This window comes from Aythya ferina, assembly GCF_964211825.1.
Source record: "Aythya ferina genome assembly, chromosome: 8".
NCBI lineage: Eukaryota > Metazoa > Chordata > Aves > Anseriformes > Anatidae > Aythya > Aythya ferina.
The window spans coordinates 21723756-21742320 of record NC_140304.1 but is presented as its reverse complement, the minus strand read 5'-3'; the positions used below and the strand labels follow the sequence as shown (position 1 = coordinate 21742320).

The 18565-nt window shown below is 37.7% G+C and overlaps 1 protein-coding gene across 3 annotated transcripts in view; it reads right to left on the bottom strand.

Moving 5' to 3' along the window:
- Positions 1-18565, bottom strand: part of PIGK (phosphatidylinositol glycan anchor biosynthesis class K) — a 75610-nt gene that overhangs the window by 30244 nt on the left and 26801 nt on the right. The window contains exon 10 of one of the 3 annotated variants that reach the window (XM_084527721.1): positions 5862-6959. The exons of the other annotated variants lie outside the window; for them this stretch is intronic. Coding sequence (XP_084383847.1) covers positions 6947-6959 — 13 coding nt within the window. The 3' untranslated portion in view covers positions 5862-6946. Of the gene's footprint in view, positions 1-5861; positions 6960-18565 lie in introns of those variants that run through there. 3 annotated transcript variants of the gene reach the window in all.

Sequence of the window (18565 nt, the reverse complement as noted above, 5' to 3'; positions counted from 1 at the left end):
ACTGGGAAGCAGTAAGAGACAGCAGAAGAGGAAGATCCTGAAAAATTCAATTTGAAAGTTATTTTTATACTGCCACTGTGACTGCTTTTAGATGGAGGAAAGTAAGCATGAAACAGAAACTGTGGAAAGTGAATCTAAATCCAGTAAAATGCGTCAAGATATTTGTGAAAATATCTTATTTGTTATTTATATTTACATGCTCTTTCTTGTGGGAAAATCTTAAATCAACGTGTGCTGAAGAAATATAAATCCCTATTATCAAGAAGTGGCATATTTTGCCACAAATGCTAATCCAACCTATGGTCTGCTACACGGAATAGCTGCAGTGGCATTAGGACTTAGATATATTTTATCTCGTGCAAATATTGCAAAAATACAAGGAAAAAAAAAAAAGATCAGCATATGATAGCTAACTGGTTTGCTCATGGCAGAAATGGGTTGTTAGGACACTTTAGGGGAGAGAAAAGACCTGAAAACCAGGACAAACTATACCACACAGCCATATGACCTGGCTCCCCGGCAGCATAAACATTCGCTAACTGCATGAGGCACTAGGGATAAGGCTAACATTTCTTTCTTCCTATACAGTCTCTAGATTTGCTGGTTTGAACAGATCGCATTCTTTCATGCATATGACCCATGTATAGGCAGTACTGCACCTCTTTGAAAGTGTTGATCTGTGAAGATAAGTCCTTATATAACCACCCCTCTCAGAAACGACACAAAATCAAAGTCAGAGTGTTTAGTCAGGGTAAGGAGAACAGGCTATCAGAGACAAAAATATATTAAGGAAGAAGTGGGTGTGAGGGTACCTTCTTTAGATGATGCAGATGTACAAGACAAGCTGCTCTTGAACTGCAGCCTGATTTGTTCAATAGAAATCTTCTAAATACTATGAATGAGGATACTGGAACAGATCGTCCCACTTCTGAAAGTGGCTCAAAAGCAGAAATATGACAACTGATGGGATAATCAGTACGTGACCAAAGAATGCAAGTAACTCTGCCGTGGCCCACATTACACATCCTAGGTTGAAAGGTTGAAATGATTAATTTAAGTCCATGAATAGCACCAATAGCTTTATTGACTGTAAATACATGACCGTGCTGGCATCTGGCAATAAAAAGAAAACAAAATACCAGAACTTTATGCACCACATCAGAAAAAGTTATTAGGTTTCCTATTAAAAAGAGACTGAAATGGGCTATGTCGAGTTTGAGTGAATAGTTTTTAAAATTGGCCATTGAAAAATTTATCTACCATATCCATACTACAGAAGATTAAGAATTAGACCTTGGATCAGTGCCAGGTACTTGATCTAACTGCTAAGTCCTAACTTCACACGTACTTAAGAACAGGGTAAATTTAACCAACAGTTTAACCAACAGGAGCACTAGTCTACACGGAAAATGCCAGAAGAGAACATTGTTAGTTCTGCTCTTCCTTAAAAAATGTGCAAATAGATGATTTTCTTCTCTTTTTAATGGAACACAAGATTACACTGGCATGTCCACCATACCAATAGTCAAACAATAAAAGCAAACAACATGCAAAAGTAAAAATCATCCCAAGGGATTTTCTCACATCTCCTTTATGGTATCAATTTCTTCCATTACATAGAAATTACAGAATGGCTTGAGTTGGAAGGGACCCTAACGATCACCTAGCTCCAACCTCGCTGCCACAGGAAGGGATGCCAACCACTAGATCAGGCTGTCCAGGGCCTCATCCAACCTGGTCTTGAACACCTTCAAGGATGGGACACCCACAACCTCTAGACAACCTGTGCCAGTGCCTCACCACCCCTCTGAGTGAAGAGCTTTCTCCTGACCTCTAATCTAAATCTACACTCTTTTAATTTAAAACCATTCCACCTTGTCCTGTCATTGTCTGTCTGAGCAAAATGGCATCCATCTTTTTTTATAAGCCCCCCTCGAAGTACTGAAAAGCTGCAATCAGGTCACCCCTAAGCCTTCTCTTCTTCAGGCTGAACAGCCCCATCTCCCTCAGCCTTTCTTCATAGGAAAGGTGCTCCAGTCCTCTGATCATCTTCGTAGTGCTCCTCTGGACCTGTTCTAAAAGACCAAAACATCCTTCTAGGGGTGGGTGCCCCAAACCTGGACACAGGACTCCACTTGAGGCCTCACAAGGGCAGAGTAGAGGGAGACAATCGCCTGCTGCCTCTTTTGATGCAGTCCAGAGTGTAGTTGGCCTTCTGGGCTGCAAGAGCACACTGCTGGCTCATGTCAAGCTTTTCACCCACCAGAACCCCCAAGTCCTTCTCTTCAGGTCCCTTGGATGGCTTCCCTTCCTTCTGTTGTATCAACTGGACTACTCAGCTTAGTGTCACCTGCAAACTTGCTGAGGGTGCACTAAATCCCATTGTCTATGTTGTTGATAAAGATATTAAACAGCACCAGTCCCAGAACAGACCCCTGAGGTACAGTGCTCTGACTATTTAACAGAACGTTCAGTGTGTACTTCATTTACTTTCCTCAGGTGTGTGCAGATGTCCCCCTCTAAGAACCTGATATACCTAATAACGCAAACAATTTCACTCACTTCCACTGTCCTGAGCTTTGGTTAGCTGGACAGCTGGCAGCTTACCTAGCGTGACTTTGCATGACTGTCTAGAATGCTAATGTGCATCTTTTGCTGTTCATTATTGTGAAGTCTGAAAGTCATGTCTTTCAATGGGTACGTGATTTAGTGCATATTCAAAGATGAAAAGAGGAAGGAGATATGTGAAAATACACAGGTACTACAGTGAAAATACACAGGTACTTCACAATTATAGACAAGCACACCAAGATTCTTCGGTAGCTGAATGCAGTAACCTTCGCTTCATGATGCTTGTGGAACCTAATCCAGCAGGTGGCCTACTGCGAAAGACAGCTTAAAAAGAACAATGAACAATACAATATGAAGATAAAACAAATAAATGAAAGGAAAAAGTGATATCTTATTGATTGAATTTTTCATTGCATGTTAGACAATCAGATTTATGATTATCTAGGGAAAAAAAGCTAATGACTTGCATGGAAAAGAAAAATATTTTACTTCAGTGAAGTTACTTAACTTGGCCTTTACGAAGATAAACTCCTGTAGAATAAAGAACCAAAGCATCTTATTGCTTGGGAATGCAAAATACTTTCAGTAACCTGTTAATTTATTTTCAAACAAGTGTCAACAATTTTGATCCAAGCAAGTTGTACAGACTTAAACCTGGAGTCTCCGAACGCATAGTGATTTCTGTTGGATGCTGTCATAAACAGGTCTGTTAGCATTGCTGGAGTCACCAGACACATTTGAGCTTTAATCTGATGCTTCATAAACTGTGTAAAACTAGACTGTAACAAATGGATCCTCTGCATTTCTGTGATCCACACATAATTCCTTACCTAAGAATCCCAGGTGATTAACTTTTGTCAAGCTACATATACTTAACTATCCCAAGATCCTAAAAATAGGTGATGGAGATCCGTAATGTGTTTTTAGCCAAACATACAGGTTGACCAATATTGTCTCTGCCCTTTTCTAGCCAATGACTTTTGTCAAAATATGTCTAGTCACTGAAGAGACTCTCTGTTCTTATATTTAAGCTCCTGCACCTATTTTTATACTTAGGCAAGACACAGGAAGGGAATTAAAAAGAGTATTAGCTTAACTAAGCAGAAGTGACTTTGCTGCTACTGGAAAACACATGACCTGTAGGGCTTCATTTTGTTATCTCAAATATTCCACACTTTAGGTAAATTAGAAAATCTCTCTTGAATTAATTTAAACTTCAACGTGATGATGCTGCCTAAGCACAAAATGCTAATAAAAAATTGGAGATAAAAAGACCAGCTAAGTCTCTATCACTGAAAATCACCATTTGAGTTTGCAGCTAAAAGTAGGTACTCCTTGCTTAACATTAATTCAGGCAAGGTCTGGAGGAAGAAAAGAGAACAGTAAATGTCTCTATGAAATTTCCCAAACTCAGGGCATGTTATACAGACAAGTCCAGCAATATCAGAGGACCTTTTATTGATGGTCCAAACCAGTCAGAATAGAACATCTCTGACCCAGCTGAGCAAATGTTCAATTTAGTTTGACATATATTTTTGCTATGTCATCTAGTAACTGAGGCTGTAAAAACGCCTGCCAGTGCAGGAAAATCAGCAGGAAGATGTTTTTAAAACAAAGAATTCATATGGAAATGTGCCAGGATAGCAATTCCATTACTTAGTGGCCACAATCAGTCTTTACAGTTAAATTCATATTTTATTCAATACTACTGTTCCTTTCTGCATATGTTCAAATTAAACAGAATGTATGCACTTATTTATATTGTTGCACTTTTCAACAAGCACTTTCTAAAAACCCTGTAATATACACATTTTTAAGTCCCAATATTTCTACACCTACAGTACATATTTCTGTTTTTTCAGTTCATGAGTCATGTAATGTACCATCCAGCTATAATTTCTCATGAGACTGCTTAGTTCGCTACAAGAATCTGTCAAAGTAGCAGCGGCAACGTCTGTTCTCTGCTTGACACCATCATTAGACCTTCTTCTAAAACATCTCCCTACATTTCAAGCTTCCTACTTCACATTTTTGCACTTTTACTCAAATTTATCAACATAGATAACCACCTGAAATTGTAGAACTATTGTTACCAAGGGACTTTTGGAGATTACTCAGTTCATCCTCCCAATATCAGAACAGGTCAACCACAGCTTTGTCTAGCTTTGTCTTCAAAACCTCTATGACCTCGCCATGTAACATGCTCTAAGGCTACTCTAACCTCTTTGAAAACAAACTTCTCCTCATGTACAACCTGGACCTTCCCAGCCTGCAACAAACAGCCAATGTCCCTTGATACCAAGAAGACTTCATTTCAAACTGTTGCAGCCTGCTATTACAATTCCTCTCTTTATAAGGTTAAGTAAACCCAGATCTCTCAGTCACCTCACGTGGGTTGGTTACTCCAGGTCCTCACCATCTTGGCAATCCTCTACTGGGCCCTCTCTTCTTCCTCAACATTTTTCTTGAAGGGGAAGGCCAAAAGCCATACACACTCTTTCAGGTGGGACTCCACCAGCAATGATTGAGGAGAAATAATAATAATATTGCTCAACGTGCTAACAATCTCCTCATGTAGCTCTGCAAGCAGCTTGCATTATTGATGATGACAGCATACCACTGGTTTCTACTCACATTCTCAACTTCACAAACTTTGCAGCACTTAAACCAGAATGATTTTGGTACCCTGCTCTCAGGAATAGAATCAGCAGCAAGTCAGATCACTACTCCTGCATCAAAGCATGTGGCACGCTACTTGCCAAGAGGCAAACTTAGGAATTCCCCTGACTATCAAGGCAAGCCACTAGGTCCGAAGTCTATAGGAAAGAGAGAGGAACACTATCTCCTTCCAAGCAATTCAATGTTGTAGTAGTTCCAACATCTGCCAGCCATACCTGCAACTGTACCTTACCAGATACACCTGGATTTGCAAGTTACCTCTGGCTGCAAAGCCAAACAGTAGGCTGGACAACCTAGATTTCTAATATTCCAAGGTGGTTTATAATCCAAATACCTGACACAAAATACAGTATCTCAGACACCTGAGAAGTCCAGATTTCTGATTACCTCACTCTTCTCTTGCTGGGACAAGACAGATGCAGTAGCTCTGAGCATGCCAGAAGCTATAAGCTCCCTTTCTCTCTGCAGTCTCTAAGGAACAAGGTTAAAGCAGGAACAGAAGCAGCTCTGAGTGAGCTACAACCACGTCCCTGTTTAGTTGCCTCATATTTTCTGTAGTGTTTTATTTGGCTTACAACAGTAAAGAGCTAAAAACATTTAATACAAAGAAGTTTTTAAAAAATAAATTTTAATTTATTTCCATGCCTATGTTGATATGAATTCTAGCATATAAAAATCTTGCAATGTCATAATGAGGCTGCACCAACACAAAATGTAGTGGAAGAATCACCTCTTTTGACCAGCTGGCCATGCTCCATTTAATGCAACCCAAAATGCAGTTTGCCCTCTTGGCTGCCGGGGCACATTGCTGGCTCCTGTCAAGTCTGTTGTCAACCAGCACCTCCAGATCCCCTTCAGCTGAGATGCTTTCCAGCCACTCATCTTCCAATCTGTGCCTGTGTCTGGCAAGGTTTATTAACATAATCTCAGTGGTAGGTTCTTCCATTATCTAAAAGTCATTTCCTGCTAATGTTTACAATCTACAGAGCATTGTATCAGTAAATCTGAATGTTAAGTGTATGTTATCAGCAGATACAATCAGTAACAGACCGCGCAAAGCAGAAAAATATCATAATGTCAATCTCTCCGATTTTAAAGCTTCAGACTATCAGTATACCTTACATAAAAGAACAAAGTCTCCAATTCTGCTAAGGTCCTTCACATTCCTGTGCAAGTGCATATGCATAAACATCTGCATAAAAGAGCAAATATGAAACTGAGGAAAGAATTAAGTTTCTTGGTTCATCTAGTACAGATAATGAGGCCAGATTTCTCTTTCACAATCTGCATATGGAATAACTAACAGTTACAGAAACAATGGAACAACTCCAACTGCACAATAATATGTTCAAGAAAAAAATCCAAAGTAAGGAAAGCACAAACACAGGCAAGAGCCAAAAGATTTCTTTCTACAAACTTTTACATGTTATATATTATCAAATATATAGAGAGAGTTCACATTTTGTCATGCACCTTTTAGCTTCATTGTAAAAATATTTTGTGGAAAACAAACTTGATTATCTAAATCAGCAGTTTTCTCTTTCATGTTCCCATGAATGTTCAGTCTGTCACCAAAATTGTTAGATTACTTTGGACGCAAGCACCATAGTGGCAGGTGGGTATCCTTCTTCTGTATGTTCATTGCTCAGCTACAGCGGATCCTCACTCGTGGCTGGGATTCCCACATTATTGCAATTTAAGTGAGGAACCTGCACAGTAAGCAGCATTTTTTTCAGCATGAGTATCAAAGTGCTTTAATATACATACTATAAAGTCCTTCTACTTCATAATATAAATACAAATCCTACTCTAATTTTTGAGTTAATGATAACCAGAAGTGTCTGATAGCATTGCGGTATGTTGGTCCCCTACCCAGAGAAGCTAAGGTTAAAAAAAAAAAAAAGTCTCTTTTCATTTTAAGTACAACAACTCTGCAGCATTTTTTGTCGAATGTATAGAGAGTATATATTCTAAGAAAATCTTATTGTAAAACTCAGAGTATGTATTGACTATTTGTGGCTAGTATATGTATGCTGTATGGCTGTTGGTCAATTGAGACTTCATGGGCATAGGCTATACTGCTGCCTTTACTTCTTATACTTTAATGTCTCCCTGCTTTATCTCCTAAAACAAACAAACAAACAAAAAAACCCACCTGCTTCTACTGCATTTACCAAGGCTACGGTGAATGCAGCAAACACACCCAACCTAACTGATGAATATGTAAGTCACTATGAAATGAAAAATTTCCATTTCAGTAAATATACGGCACTATAAAGTACTCAACTTTCACTAGAAAGCTGCTTAATGGTTGCAGTCATTGTCTTGTTACAGAGCCCTAGACTGCAACGTGATAATACAGTATGATAATACAGTATTTACTGATGGACTGTATTCTTTGATAGAGAAAGGCCTGAAAGACAGACATAGTGGGGAAAACAGCAGTACAGAAGAACACCTGCTATCTCAAGCTGACTGCTAAGCAGCTGACAACATTTTCACTGCAGCACTCGCCCTTTAGCACAGGCAGGGGTTGCCTCAGTACCATGGCAGAGCCGTGATGCCATCACCCTCTCAGAGAGCTGGCAGCCTGGGGTCCGCTGGGAAGCCATACAAACTCTAGTAAAATATGATTTATGACAAGAAAATGACAGTGCTGATGGCTCTCCATAAGTGGAAGGCCTCAGGATTTTCTTCTTATCTCAAGAATGTGTTTTGTATTTTTTTCTTTTTAACTTAAATATTTTGCAGCTGTAATAAGCTGTTAACCAACTACCAGCCAGCTTATCGTTAGAAAAAAACACCATTCTACAAGAAGTCTTTTTAACAGGAAGAAGGAAAAAAAGAAAAACTAGTAAGACTGAATTTCTGAGAGGTTCTATAGTTTGAATTCAATACAGTGGTATAGCTGGTACATCCTGAATTGATAATGTATTATAATCACCTCCAGGAGTACAATGAAAGTATGTTTCCAGGTTTGGGTGTTTGTGGTTTTCTGTTGGTTGTCTTGTTTGTTTAAAACATAACAGAACCACTGATCTAATAAACATAGTACATTAACCATTACAGACAAGCTGTATACATTATACCTCAAAAATTATTTTCTATTGAAATTTTATTCACTCCACTTATATCAGGACAAAAATTGACAGCACATTACTTTAACTTACTGTCTGAAATCTGTTTTTCTTTTAAGTAGTTTTAATTGAACATACACAATACTGCTTCAAAGATAAGCAAATTCAAAGTGAAACTGGCAGAGGATAAACTGTAATGAGAGAGATCCTGAGAGACAGGCAAGGAAAGCCTGTAAATGCCTCACTAAGCCTCTTGGAAGGATATCAGCAGCCCCTTCTGATAGCACAATGCAACACAGTGCAAGCTCTGCTACTTCTTCCATGGGCCACCACGTCAGCTGAGAACACAATATCCTGACACCAGCCTAAACTGCCAGAAAGGCAGATATGCAAGGCTAAGCAAAGAACAGAACACTTTTCCTTGTATCTGGGAAGAGATGTCTAAAACACAGTTAAGTGTTGAATTTTAATAACTGGTGTACATAATTACAGAGGTAAAAATAAACTCTGTGCTCTAATTTAGTGAAGACGCCCTTTCCCCACACTTAAGAATCTGGCAAGAAGTATTTTGCAAGGTGATTTATTTGCTTGCACCACCTAGTGGGGTTTAGTTTCATCTACTGAAATTGGGTTCAGTCATGTTTCTACCTCATGACATCAGCGACAGACTGCTTTCTCACGACAGGCTTAGGATTTCAAGCCTGCATGATCCACTAACAGTACCATACTTCCAGGTTCCCACACATGTATAAAAGCACACACACACACAAAAAAAAAAAAAACAAAAACACTAGAAAACTGTTCCTATTTTACTTGTGTTAAACAAGGTCAGCAGGGACTTAACAGAGGTGTCATAGAAAACTACTTCACAACATGTTTGGGTCTCTGACTTGAGGTACTGTTTGTGCATACTTCATAAGTGCATACCACAAAAAACCTCAACAGTCCTAACAGACTGTTCTGTCATAATAGGCCTCACACTGAGATTTGAAAGATTTCTACAGTGCTTTTGGATCAAACCTCTGGCAGAGGCAGGCACGCTGTGCAAAGAGCTCTGTCTTCAGGAAAGAGGCTGGTCTGGGAGCACTTGGTTTTACTTGTAGCAAAACCTAACTGCAGAAGTACCTAAGCTGCCTCGGTTTTCAGTTATCTGAAAGAATTTTATAATGCATTACTACTTTATAATGCACTATCCCTACGCAAAACTACTACTCAAAGCCCAGCCACACTGCACTTGATCGGTTTAAGCTCATACTTCAATGTAGACATATACTTGTAACTCGTAGTATCAGAGGAGGAAAAAATACTGCACCTTCTTTACAATAAGGAACTCATTACATATGTTCCATTTGGATTCATAGGAGGACTTCAGGGAGTAACGCAAAACTTTTTACTCTTCTCTGAACTCCTATATGCAAGAAGAAGAAAACATTTTCATTTCATAAAATAACTACACTCTGATTCTTCAGAAACACTGCTGCTTTATTCCCAAAGAACAAAAGAAAGAGACACCAGTCACAACTGTGCCGACACGTATGCAAAGCCCCAGGCTATGTACGGTACTGCCTAGGACAGCTGTGTACCAGCTCCTCGTGTATGATGGAAGCATATTCTAAAAAAAAAGTGTGGCAACCCAGCAGATGCTAACGCAATCCTCCAAATGGCAAACAAGAAGTGAGTGACTGTATTTTAAAGAAAGAATAAAGTATTTTTTGATTCCCTTGTTGTACTAAAACTTTTAGATTGTTTCAATTCCCATATAAAGCACTCTTTCAGGATGGAACACTGAAATGTATTTTCCACATTCATAACTTCCTTATTTAATTAAGGTTCCAACATGGACCACTCTATGAGGACTAAGATCAAATTTAAGACTTAATAGCTGCATAGGAAGTAGAAATGACGCTTGCAATCTCATCACATATTAATTTGATGTTCACCCACATAACATCTAATCCTGCCTAACTGTGAAGCAATATACAGGCAAAACATTAATACCCGACAGCAAATCACTGCAGGATGTTGAATTGCATTCAAAAAGGCAAAAATCAAAGCACAGCATTTAAGTTACAGAACATGGATTCAGACACAAAGGCACAGGAAACTGTACAAATTACTTTACAGAAACTTCTTTTGCTTGGGACATTCTGCCCCTCCAAAACTTGCCAACACTGCTCTGTCTTGAAATTTCACCATCCAAGCATTTTAAGGCTGCCTCTGACCCTCCTACGGTGAAGGGAATGCTGCATAGTCAGTTGACCTAGCATAAAATCCCACGAAGAACTCACAGTATTCCTACTGCGGAACCACTTTTATTAGAAAGACTGTGTTTGGTCTAAACACTGCTTATATCATGAAAACCATTTCAAAAGACTATTCTACAATACAGGATAAGACTAATCTTAACATCTACTGACAAGAAAGTAAGCAAAAAAATCTCATACAACTTTCACACATTTTTCAAGAAATTCACAAAAATGTCTCCTTAAAAGAGTCTAATGGATTCCAACACTAGAATTTCTTTATTAATAACAGTTTTAATATTTTTCTTTTAAAGACAGAAGCACCTGATCAGGAATTTCAAAGTGATAAAAGCTGAGCATTAATCATGTTTGCCTTAAAATTTCATTATTTTTTTAATGCTTTATCAAACGGCCCTCACATTTTCTGTTACATTTCTCCGCTTTTTAACTTAGCTTCTGTCTAAAGCACTGCTGGTTGCTATGGTAACTTTGGCTTTTTTTTTTCCTGCACTGTTCATGCAGGTTTTCATCAAACCCAATGACTTTTTTTAATCTTATCTGCTCTATAACAATAGTTCCTTGACTAAAGTGCTGTATACTGTACTAGATGAGAATCCTGCTATTTCACACTAGTAACTGGAAGAAAAAAAAAAAGTTACACAAAATTTTGAAAACTAGCAATTGAAGTGGTTTTTTTTTGGTTTTGTTTTGAGTTTTTGTTGTTTTTGTTTTTTAGTGTCTGACTACATTTACTTTTTTAATCTGAACATCATGCAGGTAAAACATACTAATTCAGGTACTAGTACATGTAAAATAAAGCAATTAAAAAAAAAAAAAAAACAGTAACATTTAAGGAACAAGAGACCTTGTGTGGTGACTTACTATAACCAGTAGTTGTGTTTGTTTTTTTTTTTAATTTATTTTAGAAGAAAATTAATCATTGTTATTTCATGTGGATCAGGCAGGACACAAATGAACGCTAAGAATTGAATGATTCTCTGCAATTGCTAAATGTGCTAGAGCACTACACTTACCACTGCAGATGGACATCAGCCCAAATAACTCTGTCATATAAAAAATGCTTCTGGTCACAAGTAGTTCTTCAGATTAGAACACAGTCTGTTATCAAGTTGGTCTAGAACTGACAAGAAGCAAACTACATATGCCAGCTAGCAGATGAAGTACATGCTAAGGCTTGAGCCATCTCCAAACACTTTTCCCTTGGATTCTTTTATAAATCTATTTTTCCACGACTATTTAAGTTTAGGACTAAGTTCTTCAATATGCATTTGTTCATGAGGTCTTGCTTTTCCTTGAATTAAAGCAAATGAGATGCTCTTTTATATTTTCTGTAGGACGTCACATTTTTCTGCTCTACATAGGAAACACTCCTCATGAGTATTTATCCCCTTACTCATGAAAAATAACTCAAATACAATGATTCAGTCAAACGGAGCTAATTACACAAGATTCATCCAACATGCAAGACTGAGCATTACAAATATAAATCCACACCAAGATATTAGCAACAAACAGATTAACTACCTCACTCGTTAAATCAGTTCCAAAAGTAGCATTCTAAACTAAAGTTTCACTCAAATATGGTTATCTGCATCTGTCCCCTAGCATTTCTGCAGAATATATACAGCCAGGGGCACACTGGAGACAGGTAAGGCCAGTTTCAGTAACAGGAGGCTGTTGAAATGACACCTGGTAAAACTATAGCTCTTAACCCTGTTGCCACCCTATCTCTGTGGAGCTGTGCTTGGTTGGACCAAGACTGCTTCACCACCCTGTCCCATCACCTCCCAGCTCCCACAGCACAGCCCTTCCACAGTGTCTGCCAGCTTGCCACTGCCATCCTTTGCTGCCTTGCTCTCTTGGCCATCTTTTCAAAACCTACTGATACTTCTTGTGGAACACATCCATTTGCACAGCTACAGCATCAAACCAGTTGCCACATTTGATATTCAGAGAAGCAGAGCTTTGCAGACCTGCTCAATATGTAATGCAGGTCTCCAATAAGCCTCCTTCGCTACCACACTTCTGCGACTGCCATAACTCTGGACCATGGACTTAGTAAGCACACTTGAAAAAATGAATTGTAAGAACCATGTTAGCAAGGAAATTTGTATTCTCTTTAGATCACTGATGTCACTGTGGACTTCAGAAAGAGCAACAGAGTTGAAAACCAAAATTTACCTTAAATACTGTTGTTCTTTTAAGCACTATCAAATAATATTAGCAAAAAATATAGAAAAGATATAAAGAAAAAAAATAAAAAATATATAAATATTTACAAACTAAGAGTTACTAATTCAAAAAATTCAACCCTGAGAATGATTTTTCTTTAGTCTGTGTGGAGATGGGTTGCATTCAATATACATTTGCCCAAACAATAACAATTCATCTTTTTTGATATGAAAATTTTCCTTCATAACCAAAATTTTCCTTTATAACCAAAAACACATTATGGTTTTTGACTTGGACAGATTACTAGCATGCAAATTACTGGTATTTCTGATTATATTGGCTTCTTGATTCTCTATTATCTTTTTTTTTCTAATTCAGTTTGAAAAAAATCATACCTAGAAATTATGCTTTTACTTTATAAGGACAATTATTGGTGAGAATAAATAACATTCTACAATTCATTTCACTTCACTTAAGTTATTTTGTTTCTTCTCACATTTCCGGGGAAGTTAGCTTTATTATATAATTAGTCTTTTGTCCAATTCTGATTACATTCAGCAAAATAATCCGATCACTAGATGAGCACAGTAGGCACAAAATGCATTAACACATTAATTGATCCCTTTTTCAATTTACATTACACTACCTTTACCGAGACTTCAGTTTGCTTCAATGTGCAGGTTTCATATTCATTTGGCACATTAAAAGAAGGTGGGATTTCCTCAGTAGGTGGGATTTCCTTTCTAATGATATCTGTATCAGCCTTAGTTTCTACAGTTTTCTCTTATGCTCAACCAGATTTAGGCAGCAGTCACAGAGAGATTAGGTCTGTTCGTAGCTGCATTTTAAAATAAAATCATTTACATGTAAAATGAGCTGCCCCTCATCCCTTTTATTTCTAGTCTCAATATATCTTGTAAAAGACAGCTATTTCAATTAGACTTCATTTTACATCTAAAGAAAGAGGGAAGAAACAGTTAGAAACCAGAAAGAAACAATTATTTAGAATATCTAAAAACTCAACCAAGTACCTCTTGGGTGATATATTATCACAAATAAATTCCATGTCAGACTACTAATCACTATGATTCTAACACATCCTTAGCATCTATTATTACCCACCATAAAACCCATGTATGTGTACACAAAATTCAACACAGTGATAATGATAATCTCTTAATAATTACACTGTAATTTTGAATGCTTTATATTTAGTATTAGATGAATTTAAAAACAGTCATAATTTGGCACATAATTACCAAATGACTCATGTATACTCCCTCATGGTGTTAAAGAAATCATTTTGTTCGCATAAAACCCTGATAGTCCAATATACTATGAATTTTGTGACCAGTAATGGAACCTGTCTGTTTGCAGAACACGTATACCGCTACAATTTTTTCCTCATCCCATCACCAAACCATAAAGGCCTCCTCAAGGCCTTTCAACAGTCCATGTTGTTAGAAGCTTCCCCAAGAATTGCAACAGAGAAAGCTGTTCTCAAGGTCTTTTCTAGACGTTTGCTCATTAGTAACTGAACAGACAACTACAAATCACTTAAAATACAACCACTATTACTATAATGTATTTAGAGTAACCCCTGAACTAAGTCACCTTTCAATGTGTGGCATGGAAAGTCTTCCTGCCACAGCTAGAGCACTTCTTTCTTCTACCCTTCCTAAACTACTTTATGAAGTCACAGATTAATATGTAGGCCAATGTTTTTCAATAGTGTCATTAAATGCATATATCATGCAGAAATATTCTGTTTTAAGGAAAATTTTCCATCTGATCACATTTTTTGTGCATATATACAGCTTTCAGTTTTAAAACATTACAGTATAGTGTGGATTTATGCTTTTTTTTTTTTTTAAACAGATACACCATATATTTTTATGGAGACATTTATAAAAGCTCCTAAACACCTAATAAGATAGAACTCAGCTCAGAATATTTCGTAATAAATTATCTAGCAGTAAAAACTGTATCAGAGAGAAACCACACACAAAGGAAAAGGGAAGTAGGGCACTCTATTTGACAGCTAAGGAAGAAACAGAGGTTATGTCCTCTATGGCTGAGATTCAGAGCAGTTTCACTTAGTGGCTGTTCTGCTCCAATTCCCCAGATAAAATTTAGACCTACAGCAAGCAGTCTTCATTCCTATTTTATTCTAGTGGGTAGTCATGGTTCTGACTCTTAAACAACCAGTAGGAAAAAAAAAAAAAAAAGCTAGCCAGTGGGGAACTATGAAGTTTAAATATTATGTTACAATTAAATTCATATAAAACTTATAGTAACTACAGGGTTCATTATTCTGCTCTCACAAACTGAGTCATAAATTGCTAAATATGTATAGATGTAACTTTTGTCCTATTATTTCAAACAAAAATATTACTGAAATTTTAGAGCAGATGAAATACACCTATGACAACATGTCTCATTTGCAGGTAACACAAGACCAGAAATCATGCAGTAATACAAGTAACCCTTTCTGATTTTTATCTCATAGCTTCATACAATTATAATACTATAAGCAGTACCCCACCTGTAAAATTTAAACCGCTACTGTGGAACTACAGGAAAAACATACCCTTATCTGCTTCTTTCACACAGTTTACACTTCAAAATAATCTGTCCTACTGCATTGAAAAATCCATCCACTCCTATCCTTCAGAGCCCTGTGCTATGCAAGAGGAAATTTAGATGTACAATCTGCAAGCCAGATTTGCCCTTAGTCTAGGAAAGCTTCTGCCAGCAGCACCACAGCCCTGGACTTCAGTTCCAGAAAGTCAGCCATGGGGAAAACACATTGGCACGAAGCAGTCCCAACCCTCCTGTCCTCTAAGAGCCCATCCAGGCTCTGCACAAACTGAAAATAAAGCACTGCTGGCCAGCAGGATGCCTTCAGCCGCTCTGGCTAGCCAAGCTAGCAAGTCCTAGCCACAGATTAACTCTGCCCTCTCCATGATACAATGCCCTCAGCAGGGAGCAGAAAGACCATCTGTTCACTCCTTGTGGATAATCTCCCTCCCCGAGAGGGCAGCAGCTCTGCTGTGCCAGTGGAGTATAAATTATACAGACTAACAAACTACCTGAGACCAGCTGGCCCACAGAAAACGTACATTTTAGTCACTTTTTCTGATAGCCAGATTGGCTTTTCTACGCAGAAAAAAGAAGCCCAGCTTTGTCTTAAAAACCTGCGGTGTCCCAGGCCAGCAAAAACACTTTCACTAGCGGTTAACTTGATGGGGCTATGCAGGTTACTAATGTTAAATGTCAATTTAAACACTTTGCAGAATAAGGAAAAGCAGTAGCCCACTTTCACAAAGTACCTTTCCACACGCTTTCTGAAGCTGTACGAATCCCAACATTTGTCATTCACCATCTGTCACTGACAAACCAATAATTGAGTTAATAAATATTTTTTAAAAAACATTAAGATGAGAAACATTACACAGAGTGAAAATATACATTTAGTTGATTTAAGACTATAAACTGCTGAAGATTATTCTCAGAGTTTAGCAAAATTTTTCATTATACTTTGCTTTGAATCAAAGGATACCCTTTGAAAATATACAAACACACAGCTAGCATTGCGCCATGTTTTCCACTGTATCTGGGCCCTGCAGAACTGATTTTTATTTTTTTTTTTATTTTTTTTTACATAGAAATATGGAGAAATTACATGGAAAACTACTGTAATATTGAAAATCTGCCAACGGGAGTCAGGAGGAAGGTGCAACATTGTTAATTGTTTTGATTTCTAATCAAGTATTCTCTCAATATTACAACAAATTTGTATGCCATGAAGACTGCAGCAACATTTTTTTTAACCAGGAGGAATAGACACTTAAACCAGCTATCATGTAATTCAAGGAGCTTATGCTAAAGCAGCTGTGAATATCAATGCTCAGCATTTTCTCCTCCCACCCCTACAACGAAGGAAGTCCTAGGCTCCACCATGGTCTTGTCTTTTCCTGAGAACTCCTGGAATGAGCCACATAGTGTGAATACACAGGGGGCAGGAAGGGAATGCTCTGTCTCTCTGTTTCCAAATCCTCATTCTTGCCAGTCACCAAAATGCTACTCAGGTTACACTGTGCCTTCACGAATTCCGTACCATATGTACAGAGTGAAAGGGGAATTCCCCAAACAATACTGGTGGGTTCCATTTATATTTTTTGCAAGTCATAATTTGTCTTACTCCTACGTCCACAAGAAACATAAATACAGTTTGAGATACAAAAACCTAGTAATTTCAGTTTGCAACAAAAATATGTTTATTCTGTTTATGATATGGAAATGTACTGCCTTCAGTGGCACTACTTCTGATACTACATGACAAAATATGAACATGCCTGTACACACATATATATACACAGCAGGATCTTTCGGATGATTTTGTGAAAGAGAAATTCTGCCTGTCTTTACGTTCCAAATTGGATCTGACCTCTAGGCAGATGGATAAAGGGTTTTCGTGCTTCTCAGTTCTCTTTCAATATTATGTAAAGTTGTGGCCAATTTAGTCTTGCCTTTCTAACAGTAACTGGCACAACAGAGGTGATCTGTCACCGTTCTATAACAGCTGAACATCCACATAGTTGCCATTATATTCCCTTGCAGTTGCAGCAACCTCTGAATAGCAACTGGAGCACACTGGAGTGAGTTTGCTAGGACTCAAAAAATAAATAAATGAATACTACAACATATACAATCCCTGGATAGCCATTCTTCCAGCTCCCTTTGTATCCCTTTTTCCCCCCTTCCTCTTTTTTTTTTTTTTTTTTTTTTTTTTTAAACAGAGTATGCCAAACCCCTTATTATGTTTCATTACTTTTTGTTTGTTTCTCCTGGCATTTACCAATAGCAACCTTTTGTGCAATCACAGTCTCCTGCCTGCGAAAAAGCTGAATAAATCCTATTTTTGCAGTAAGTTCTTTGTTTATAGAATTTATTTTTCCCCTGTAAAATCAATCTTGCCACGGAGTTAATATTCTGCTGTCCAACAGATTTCATACAATAATCTTAATAGAAGCTTGGGCGCTTTGGTAGACGTATTCAGCATCTGTTATTCCTCCTCCCACACCTTCTATAGATTTCTGATATTCTTGACCAAGTACATAAAACAATACCATTTTGTAAAGTAATATTAAACAGTGTTCAGCAAACCATCTGTAAATGCACTTCTTTATGTGATCAGAATTTACTTTTGTAATCTCCTCCAGTTTTCTTTGTCCTTTGATGTGATTATGGCTTCGTTGCTCTTCCCTTGCCAGAAGTTTCCAGCAGTCTATTCAAACAGCTAACTGGACTGAAAAGAGACTCCTAGCAATAATGCAATGCTTTTTCGGATTTCAGCTCTTCTCCTCCTCTCAGAACTTAAATTTATAATTTTCCTTTTTTTTTTTTTTTTTGTTTTTGCTGAACTAAGACCCTTACTACACTCACTGTGAAGTGTAATTTGAGTGTTACAGAGTTTTCAGAAATAAGAAGTATAGAGAAACTTCTTCCTGTCTTTCAAATCATCTCACAGCTTACTAAAATCAGTAACAGGACTTCAAGGACTTAGGTAATAAATTTCATAGCCCTGTGACATGAACTTTATTCTACCCAACACCTGACTCAAAAAAAAGCAGCTCCTATTGGTAGGGCTGGGAGATGCTGATAAAGATCATTTTATGGTCTTTTAACCATTAGTTACATAAATGTGTTGTGAAGGCAAAATGCCCCTTCCTCCTCTACAGCTTTGGACAAGATACGAATTTTCAGTGGCAGAAATCTCTGACCATCTGGAAGGTAATC